General features: G+C 39.6%; 1 protein-coding gene across 1 annotated transcript; it reads right to left on the bottom strand.

Annotated features, from left to right (window-relative positions):
- Positions 1 to 723: 723 nt before the first annotated feature.
- Positions 724 to 7,298, bottom strand: LOC119729987 (ficolin-3-like). The gene is made up of 4 exons (XM_038202779.1): positions 7,166 to 7,298; positions 5,191 to 5,363; positions 4,197 to 4,452; positions 724 to 2,264 (listed from the first exon to the last, which is right to left on the bottom strand). Exons 1-4 carry the CDS (start codon positions 7,275 to 7,277, stop codon positions 1,975 to 1,977), a joined length of 831 nt encoding a protein of 276 aa, XP_038058707.1. The 5' UTR covers positions 7,278 to 7,298; the 3' UTR covers positions 724 to 1,974.
- Between the last annotated feature and the right edge of the window lie 4,257 nt (positions 7,299 to 11,555).

The following is an 11,555-nucleotide window of genomic DNA, read 5'->3' as shown; positions in this document are numbered from 1 at the left end:
CTTATTCTCGACCATAACCCAATCTAACAACACGTTAAAATTGTGCAGCAGCAGGATTCCAGTCAAACCAGTGAGTTTGGCGGTTTTGAGACATCATCTTTCATTGAAAAAAAAAAAGTTTTCATTGCCGACGCGCATGGCTACGGCGACGCTCGCGCATACGAGAAACCGGAGACTTTTTTTTTTGGCCTAACTGAAGAGTGTCCATACAGCAAGGCACGAAAGCATGCTATTGCTGACAAGAGGATTTGCGAACATAATCCTCTGCTCGCACCTTTAATCACATTTGATTACCCAACCTATCATAGTCACTTAATCTCTTATGTCCGCCCACTCTACATTTCAATCGGACATAACCGGCAAAGACTAAGTCATGCTTAAAATCATACTAAGCCATACTAATTCTAATAATTAATTATTAATAACAATTACCATAAAATTCCATCTTATAATAGTTTATGTGGTACCCGCTGCTATGTACATTAGATTCGAACCGACTGCTATGTACATTAGATTCGAACCGACCAACCGATCCCGTTAGCTCGGTGGTCGAGTGGTACGACATCTGCACTAGAAAGCAGGAGGTCGTGGGTTCGAGTCCCACCCGAGTGATTTTTTTCCAACTTTCACTCGGGAGGTAACACACTGAGTATACAGTGTTTAAAAAACGTCGGTGAAGGGCAAAAACCTAATTTGATTTGAAAATAAATATTTGAAGTTCACCTTGAAAACATGATGCAAGCCACTCTATTCATTTGTTTCCCATATTTATGGTCTCTGAAAAGAGGCAAAATTGTCTGAAAACCTTGTTATCTATAATCACTTCATTATTAATGTTTGATATCTTCATTATTTAAGTGTGCTATTCAGAGTGTTTAAAAATGTATCACTTTCTTATCCTTTAGTTTTCACGAAAACAAGCTTAATTTTAAAGTTCTTGATTCTACTAGCACGGAAAAGATACATCGCAGCTGTACCTTCTTGTTCAAACTTTCTTTTCATATGTTTTTATTGCACAAAATAAGAAGCAGTGACATAATGCAGTTTACTTACATCACAATTTTCCAAAAATCTTAAGGCCTATGGGAAATTAAGAAATTGTGTAAATATGGCTGCCTATTATAGGTTTTCACGGCTATTTCAAAACGTTTATCATTCTAATTCACTGTTTTTAACGTTCAATATCCGTCCATCAACATCGACTGATTGCATTTCAAATGCTCAATTTGTCTTTTGTCAGAAAACTTCAAATTCAGTTCAAGAAAATTCAAACAATGAGCACACGGTTTTGTACCGGCGTATTCGACTTCACCTCGTCTGCGCCAAGCCTTGTTATTCAGAAATTAAAGTCTAAGACGAATTCGATATCGGAATGCTGCCATTCGGCAACAGCTTGGACGAATTTGATCTGTAATGACGAATATTATCGACCCGCTGACTAAAGAGGGTAGCAGAACTTTGAAATTTTTCGGTTATTGACTCGATTGATTCTCTTAAAAGCGGGTGAATTTGAACGAAAACTCCTTTAAAAAAGCCGGAAAAACCTATAGTCAATAAATCATCATATTCCCGAGAAAAGGTATGGAACCCTACATTTTGAGATAATAGGTTTAGTTACTCACTTCTCTGAATGCTAAGAAATTAATTATCATTTTATTATAACATTAATAATTGTATCTTAAGCTCATCTCGTTAACAGATAAAAACCTCATACTAAACACCTGTTCATAATGTTGAACAGATTACCACTCTATTCTATGTTTATTATTCTAATATTGATACCAAAAGCCTAAACGACCCCTTATTTTGGAACAGTTTGATGGGCTTGAAAAAAACCCTGTTCTAGCGTCCTCGAAACTGCGAAATCAAATCAGTTTCCATTTAACCGTTTAACAAGACCCTCCGAAGATATTTCCAAATAAATGACAAACATTTCAGGAAGGAATCGTGTAATTTGCAGCAAGGGAAATAACATTAATTCATACTCCCGCGACGAATCATGAGGGAGGAACTCGACATTTGGCCATCCAATGCACCAGCCCACCTCATACCGCGGTAATCTTGCCCCGTGTAGTTGACGGGATAGGAATACTCCCCATTCAGGTTAGTCGGCACGAGATCCACATTCCCGACTCCTCCAGTACAAGTCTTGAACCACCAGCCTCCCTTCAGCTGAGCGGCACAATTGGCGTTGCCATCGGCGTCATTGTCGCGGTCGTAGGTTGAGAACGGCTGGCCTGAGTGAACGTCAGTCATTGACTTGCCTATATAGGAAACAGAAGGAAAAAAGTATATGTATTCCCGGCTAATTGAAAACGTTTGTCATTAGAATGCACCGTTTCTAATTTTCAAATTATTCCATCAACACCAATTAAGTGCACTTCCAATGTTTAATCTTGTCTTTTGTCAGACAATTTCAAATTCAATTCAAGACAATTCAAACAATGAGCACACGTTTTCGTCTTGGAGAACTCGATTTTGTCTCGTTACGCCAACCTTGTTATTCAGAAATCAGATTCCTATAATTGATTTATATAAGACGAATTCGATATCTGAAAGCTGCCATTTGGCAACAGCTTAGACGAATTTGATATGTACTGACAAATATTCTCCACCCGGTACTATAAAGAGGGTGACCGAACTTTGAAATTGAATGGTAAATGACTGAATTGGTTTTGTAAAAAGCGTGTGACACTTTTCTCGGACGGTGTTGAATGTTAGAGTTGGTGAATTTCAATGAAAACTCTTTTACAATAGCCGGGAAAACCTGTATTTCCACTAAAAGTGTATATAGTTCAAACAGTGACGTACAGTGACGCATTCGAATGCACAATAATTAAATTAATGTCCAGAAACCTTAATTATATTCAGTGTATTTCCAGTATTAAATTTCGTCTTTCGTCAGACAATTTCAAATATAGCTCAAGCAAATTCAAACAATGAACACACGTTTTCGTCCAAGACTATGCGATTTCGAATGTCTACGCCACACCATGTTATTCAGAAAGTTCGTTCAATTGCGTCATACTACATTTGTGGCGAAAGCCATGGTCTATAACATTTGAGCATACTCTCTGATTCTTTATGCAAGACAATCGCATCTTGACCTCCAGATTCGACCAGTCAGCGGGCACTTTCTATATCGGGTTCTTCGGTCATTCAGCGTTGTCGCGTCATAGATCAGACATGCATACAAAATACCCAAGACACAGCAACAAAGTCTGTGGTCACGCGCTCTGTATTATGTTACGCGATACACGCCCGGCTGTTGTATTACAAAACACTGCATTCAAATTGCCCAATCATAGTCTAGTTCTGACTTTGGAATGAAATGACGTCATGATTTTGTAAAGTCGAATCCGATTGGCTGAGGCGCGAGATCACATAAATCTGTATGCTTTGACATATCAGACGTAATACAGGAGACTGTGCTCCGTGGATAACGGGTGAAATACTTAGACTAGGTGGTGTCTATCACAAAGCATCACTAGAAGTAATATGAGACATACACGTTTTAAATAATGAAGTAAACTCTTAACCGAAAATCGTGAGTCTTTCCAAGGGGCCGAATCACAAGTCCAACGCCTCATAGGTCCTACGCCTCATAAGTCCGACGCCTCATAAGTCCGACAATGGACAAACACTGTTTCGGACTTATGAAGCGCCGGAGCTATGAGGCGGAGTAAATAAATGTTATGCCTCATAAGTCCGACGCCTCAAAAGTCTGACGCCTCATAAGTCCGAAATGTCGGACTTATGAAGCGTCGGACCTATGAGGCGTCGGACTTATGAGCGGACCCCTTTCAATACAACCTGCAAGGAAATTTTTAATAGTCACTCATTTTACATTTTATTTATTTTTTTTCTGGTAAGACAAGGAAACCAAGGATTCTTTTAAAGTGTCCTAGGCACTGTAGCTCGAAACCGCTAGAAGTAGCCAATGAGAAGAAGTTACAGTTTTACACGTGGGAGATAAAACTCACAAAATCAGGTCGGGACTGAAAACCCAATACAAATGTGGACCGGGCAGGAAAGTATGCATTGTCAATAAAGGACATGTTTTTTTTTTACCACCTGGAACTGGAATAACTTGCACTTTCCACAAGAACACTCATTGGGGTTTATCTGTCTTATATGCCGTCCGGACGGTCCGGTTCACGGCATATATGACTTTGGATATTACACTACAAAAGTACCTGTTGGCCATTGAGGCGATGGATCCGCATATAGTATGTAGTTGTCACCTGCGATCTGGAATTGCTCAAGAAGTATTCTACTGCCGTGGTCTCCACCACCTACAAGTATCTGCAGTTCCCAAGTGCCTTCCGAGGTCAGCTGGCGGACTATCTCGTTGCCCAGCCAGAACTCCCCCGTCAGATCACCGAAGCCGTCTCGGTACTCGGCCCAGCTACGGGTAAAATTCACCGACCCGTCCATACGTTTCTGAATCACCTTGAACGAGAAAACAGCAAAGGAACGAATTGATCACTTTTTGTTATTATAAAAACGGACAGTAAAATCGAAGACGGCGACATCGGAATGACACTACCAGACATGCCGTGATAAATCATCATAACACCACATTAATATCGGACGATTGGTTAAAATGATACCACCAATTAAGTAAATATTTCATATTGCGGGTATTTTGCTTGTTGCGCAAACTCGTACGTTGGTGGTGTTCAGATAGGGAGTGATATTGAAAAACAATCTCCGCTCTTGTTTGTTCCTACAGAGTCAAACAAGGGACCCTATTTATACCTTACACTGAAATAATAGTCAAAAAATTAGTGGAAACTTGATCTATTAATTTGAATAATTTTCATTCTAAATCATCTTTCCCTCTTTCAGTGGTATACATTGAATTGCAGTCGAATTTCAAGAGTGAATTCTTTACTCTTTGGAAATGAGAGAGCCGCGCGGTCACCAAAGAGCTCCGCGTGATCCCCGGCTTTGTTCATTGTTTCTATGCCCTTTCTGCGCACACACATAAAAATCGTTCAGTAGGATAAGCATACCACTTCGCATAAGCACAATATTTGCGTACGTTAAGGTTGACATAAAAAGTTCGACTTTGGGGAGTTGACGAACCACCGACTCTCATGTCAAGGAATGGGCCTGACAGCCCTGACTGATGATTTCATGTCCAATGAACTGCGTCTTCGAGTGACATAAACGGAAGGAACTTACCACCCAATCTAAATGGCAATAAACGGCCAAGCCGTTTGGATATTGCGGTGGGTAGATAGTGACGGCATCATACTGTACCCCGGCATCATGACTCTCTCTGCAGTCAGCATATCGGGGAGCTGAGGCCGTTGTCGCAATCTCGACTTCAATTTTGACATTGGCCTGGCTGACTGCTTAATAATTTAGAGAAAAAAAATCAAACCAAAATACTTTATTTAAAAATGTTGTCTAATTTTCAAAAGGCTTTGATGTTCTTTGATGAAGAACACAGTTGCGTATATTTCAGCCTATTCGTCAAGGTCAGGGCCAATTTGTTTTTGAAATACCAACTTTGGAAAATTGCGCACAAGCATTATTCCTTTGTCCCTTTTATATTCCGGGAAGTGGCAGGTGCGGTTCTACGGAGGGGAAGAGCGGGTGTGGGGGAAGGGGGGGGGGGTAGGGGGCCGTAGCCGTGTGTAGTACCCCCACCCCCAAAAATAAATAAAATAAAATAAAAATAAAAATAAAATTCCATGAAAACAATGGCAGTGGCCAATTTTAGAAGTTGACGTGCAAATTATCTCACTCCCCCAAAAAGTGGTGAGAAGAGGGCATTTGTAGGGTATTATAGTGTGCATGATTGTACTCACACAGAACGAATAGTAAAAATATAATAGGTAAAAAAAGTTGTGTAAGCAAAAAACACAGTTTCAGTAAACATTGACGAAAAGAATTTACAGAATTATAATGTAGATTGAAAAAAAAACATTTTAAAATGTAAATATGTACATTTTCACGAGTTGCGTAAACACGTCCGATATTTTACTTTTCCAATGGTACCTTACAAAGTTGCAATGAAAGTTGTCATCCATTATGTATGGATAACCGATTCGAAGGTAAGGCAAAAAAAATAAAAATTTCGGTCTCTGGTCAGACCAAAGTTCCGGAATTGACGCGGCCACGCGGCTTTTTTTTTTTTTTTTGGCTTTTTTTTTTTTCTTCAAGCTTGGATTGTACAGACAAGGTGGGTACTATTATTTTTTTTTTGGTGTCCTCCTAATAATTTGCCTTGGTGCTTTCGATCATTTGCCTTGGTGCAATTTCACATTCCTTGGTGCTCTTTGGTAAAACAAATTGAGGAGGTGCGGAAATAGAGGGCGCTGTTGGAGCTACCGCGGAACATTTTGGAAAAAAAAAAGATCGACGCGCATGATTATAATCGACGCGCGCGCTGACCAGAGACCGACTTGGTTTTTTTTTGGTCTAAAGCCCGCCATGTGGTTGCCATGTGTTTGCAGTGTGCTATTCGCAAAGCACAAACGCGTGAAGCTTCTTCGTACTTTTCGAACAATAAAATCCACCAAGTTTGTACGTCGTCGGCCTGGGAATCGAGTCGTTTAAAGAAATTACCCGAAGCCTATAATTTACTAACCACTTTGTTTGGGATTTTATCAGCGCTCCCCATTGAAAATGTGGTTCAACCCCCCCCCCCCCCCCTATAGATTTTTGAATGCCTAATTGTCCGGAGAAAAAAGGTCAACATTTCAGCACGCCTCCCTGCACTAATTTCTGGATCTACCCCCGCCACCCCCACCCTTCCAAAAACAAATAGGCTCTAGAACCGTGCCTGGGAAGTGGGTAGCTCAAACTTGCAATTTTTGAAAGGAGAGAGTTAAATATATATTATAACTATTCATGGGGAGGACATACAGTTTTCTTTAAAACAAATAAATATAAAAAAATGGGAAATCCTTAGTTTTGTTCTGACGTTAAACAACTTCTTGGTTTCAAGGCAGCTCACAATGAGGTAAAGGAAGGAAGTACCATAACGTGCGTTCATTTCACAATATCAAAAAGATGTTCTTGTAATTGTCTTTGCTTATCCTATACCTCCATCAAGTAGGTTACTGAAATTTAAATCGCTTTAACGGTGTTTTTACGAAGTAACTTTTAAAAAATGTTTTCAAAGCTTTGTTTACTAAGTTCTCCTTACCAGTCGAGTTTCGTGTCCCTGGGCATCGTTTGCGTATTTCTCGAGCGGCTGCTTGCATCCAATGTTCACCAGGAAGCGGCTCCGATGGTGGACCGAAGTAACAAGTCTTCATCTGGCTCTCAACCACATCTGTAAGTACTGAAAAATTGATAGTGAACACATGACAGTCATTTTTTGAATGACTAAGTGATTTAAAAGCAAAATTTCTTCTTATTGAAACTAATTTAACCGATCAAAATGGGGTAAACATTTCCAGGTGTCAGGAATAGACGACTTCCCTTTCACATGTACCGATGATCGCACGCCGCGATATGGGAATGTAGGCCTGCGCACCTACTTGTGCCTTGTACATATGTTAAGGCCACTAAATCTGATATTGATACCAGTATACAAATAACATGCAGCTATGCCATTTAACAATTCTACATGTAACGAATATCCTTGTATGTTCATTCTTATTTTTTTCCGTAGCGATCTGATCTTGATTATCATTCATGTAATTCTAGTTAAGACCCCCGAAAAAAATACTCGGTCTCTGGTCATCGCGCGCATCGATTTTAATCATGTGCGTCAACCTTTTTTTTCCCTTCAAATTAACACGGAAGCTACAACAGCGCCCTCTATTGCCGCGCCTCCTCAAATTTTTGTACCAAGGAGCACCAAGGAATGGGGAAATTGCACCAAGGCAAATGATAAAGGGCACCAAGGCAAATTATGGAGGACACCAATGTATTATGAGGACGCAAAAAAGCAAAATAGTACCCACCTTGTCTGTACAATACAAGCTTGAAAAAAAAAAGCCACCAAAAAAAAAAAAAAAAAAACCGCGTCGCCGCATCAATTCCGGAACTTTGGTCTGACCAGAGACGGACTTTTTTTTTTTTTGGCCTAATCGCTCATCTAAACAATTAACGGACCTCTCTCAAATGTTGGCACTGAACACACCACCTGCAGACTCGGGTCGAAAGTATGTTTTTCTCCTAAAGCCCACCGTACACTACAGCTACGGAGCTGAGCAAAAAAAGTAATTGGAGGCCGTTTGCTAAGCACGTGGCTAAAAAAAAATCAAATTTGTGCTCTGAATTTGTGCTGAGTTTTATGCCTCTCGAGGCTATTTGAAAGACTTTGCCTCTTTTCTCAATGGCTAAACATCTTATGTCAATCTTAAGCTACGAACATCAATGGTTTTTATGGCAAAAAAAGCTGTAAGTTAACGTTAAATCGTTTTTGAGTCCTAAATTTGATTAAAATTGTATTTAAGGCAAAAGAACGTGTCATGAAATTTATCTTAAGATACACTGTTTTGCCATCAAAATGATGCATTATTGTATATACATGTATGTGACTATAATGCGGCAAAGGAAACTAAATTCTGAAATGTATTATAATTTCGAAACTAGCCAGAAATGTACTGTCAAATTTGACAGGAAAGTAAAAGAAAATATGTCCCATGATCACACAATTTGACAGCCAAAAAAAACCACTTATTCACACACACAAAAATAGTAGGTTAAAGTTTAAACTCCATTTTCTCAAAACACCGTTTTTTCGAGTTAGGCTGCTTTGCCATGAATGAGCCGCGGGCTGGTGTGAGTTTGTAATAAACCTCTATTTCATTGCTTTCATTTCTACTCGCAAGTTAAAAAAAAGAAGAGTTTATGAAAATGAAGAGTTTACCTCGCTTTCAATTTAATAAGGCCGACTCGTGAATAAAGGCTACAATTGTCGTGCCGCAAGTAGGTTAACAATTGTAAAATATTATTTCATATATAAACGCAGAACGAGTTTATAGTTCTAATGTATGTCACGGTTACGTGTAGGGTAATTGCTGCCTAACGTGGTAAGTCCGCTTAATGATTAATTAAGAATAGATCTCCTTGGCAATTAAAGGGGAAAAACAATCAGAAATGAGCACGAATTAAAGGCAATATTTCGTCGGGTGCCCGGCAGAAGGGCATATGAGCGTTTTGACGTAAAAATCATTTTCAAGAAAATTGCATTGAAAGATTCCATTGTTCCCCCGCGCGCATTTTGTATCCAATGTTCCCCACACGTAATATAAATCGTATGAGTTTTAAAATTGTCACACGTATGGATCATAAGTTTTGAAACAACTTGTATTAATTTCTAACGAAAATGTTTAATTCTCATTCATAAATACCTCAGACAGTTTAGCCATTCCTATTGGTCGAGAGCCCGTCACGTGGCCGGTATTAAACGGATGATAAAGACATGGCTAGCTGGTCTTAAACACTTTTCCAGTGTCACAATAAAATGTGGACTCCTAAAAATCCAGTGCCTCTTATCGTTTAATTGGTTGAACGTTCACAATCCTCACGTAGGCATGCGCAACACTACCAGGGAGTTAGAATTTTATAGTTCTAAATTCAAAACGCAACGCGCCAGGTGCGTTCTGCGCGACATCGCATAGAACATGATACGCGCGCGTCAATCTCCATAAAAGGGTTGTTTTCATCTTACTCGCCAGCTGAACACTCCATTATTTTGCAGGAGGGATGATTCAAAAAGCATAAAGTGAATTTGTTGAACAAAATCGGGATGTTTTGCACGAATTATATGATTTTTTTTTACCGAAAAGGTATTTATGAATGGGAATAAATATGTACTCCGTCGGTATTTATCACTCTGTTTAATACCACTTAGAGTCTGGGTGCTGATAATTACCCTCGCCTCCGGCTCGGGTAATTATCAGCACCCAGACTCTAAGTGGTATTAAACAGAGTGATGAAAACCTCCGGAGCACACATTTATTCCCTTATTCAAATGGAGGCAGTTTTCTGCATATGCCCTTTTGTTGGGAACATTTTGGTCATTGCGCGCTATTGCATAAGGGCATATGCACATATGCCCTTTTGCCGGGCACACGACGATTTACTGTCCAGATGTTTTCCAATGATTTAATCAATCTTAATCTTGTTTGAGTAAATTGAAGACTATTAGTGAGAGATATTAATACTATGATATCCAGCAATCAGTCAAGTAAAATATTCTAAGTTTGTGTGAAATATCTGTCACGTCAAATCAGTTAATGATGTTGACAAGTTGCTAAGACACGAAGGATATATCAAAAAGCCTATACCACAGCTTATGCCAAAGAATACCAGTCTGTGGTGGGCCACCAGCGACAAAATAAGAATGTTTGGCAATATGTGTAGTACGTCAAAGATATGCTCAGCTATCACAGTGTAAATGTTCGACGTGTAAGCACTGTATCACTACAAATATTCAACTAAATCTGCGATGTTGAACTATAATATATTTCACATCAGCTTACAAGAACATCGTCAAAATATTGAAATAGGTTATCTCAATGTCTTGCTTTGAACAAGTATCAACACGTCCAGCAATATATATAGCCCAGATGTATGTACCCAAAAAAACATGGTGTAATACAGTTTAGGATATGAGCTAATTATGAGTTAAATCTCAAATATGAGACTGAGTCATTCGTCACTCTGTTATTCTCATTCACAAATGCGGCGCCCTTTTTTGGTTAAAAAGCATAATAATTTAGGAAAATCTGTAAAACTTATCTGTTTTGTAAATTTTCAACTCCCGCCAGTGACGCTCAAAATGTGTCCACAGGGTCCGCAATGAAAAAGTAATCATATCCGGTATGGTGTGTATGCATTTCTATGGCAAACTTTTCGGATAGTATTTGCGGGCATGGGCTAACCGCGGTCTACAGCTGCAGCCAGATGCTTTATACAAAGGTCATGATAAATTACCCAGAATGTCATCCCCACTTCCTTCACAAGATTCTGTGAAGCCCATCTGCCCTTCCCAGCGCCCTGTTTGCAGGGCGGGGGGTACGAGCGAATGGGGAGCGCTGATAAAATCCCACAATCGGGCAAAAGTGTACAAATGCACCCTTCTCATTTAGGGGAAGACCGTTCCCATGTACGTCAAATTCTTACATTTTGCTAGTGCATTTTTTTTTTTAATGGAATTTTTGTGGGTTTTTTTTTTTTTGGGGGGGGGGCCTGACAAAATTTTAGAACCGCACCTGCACGCAATTTTACCGTAAAGCAAGACTTTGAAAACCACGGTTTCTAAACTTTCTATACTGGGGTGCGCCATTTACAGGACAATATTTTCCATTCATAAATAACTAATACAGTTTACCCATTCCGATAGGTCGAGAGCCCGTCACGTGGCCGGTCTTAAACGGATGATAAAGACATGGCTAGCTGGTCTTAAACACTTTTCCAGTGTCACATGAAATTCGGACTCCCGTGAAATCCGGTGCCTTTAAACGTCTCATTGGTTTAACGTTCACGTTCCTCACGTATACATGCGCGATACTACCAGTGAATCAGTATTTCATAGGATACAAATATTGACTGCTTCAAGTGGAGTAGTAAAACTA

The sequence above is a fragment of the Patiria miniata genome, unplaced genomic scaffold (genome assembly GCF_015706575.1).
Source record: "Patiria miniata isolate m_02_andy unplaced genomic scaffold, ASM1570657v1 HiC_scaffold_22, whole genome shotgun sequence".
NCBI lineage: Eukaryota > Metazoa > Echinodermata > Asteroidea > Valvatida > Asterinidae > Patiria > Patiria miniata.
Note: the sequence above shows the minus strand (reverse complement) of the source record. Positions and strands in the feature narration are given on the sequence as shown.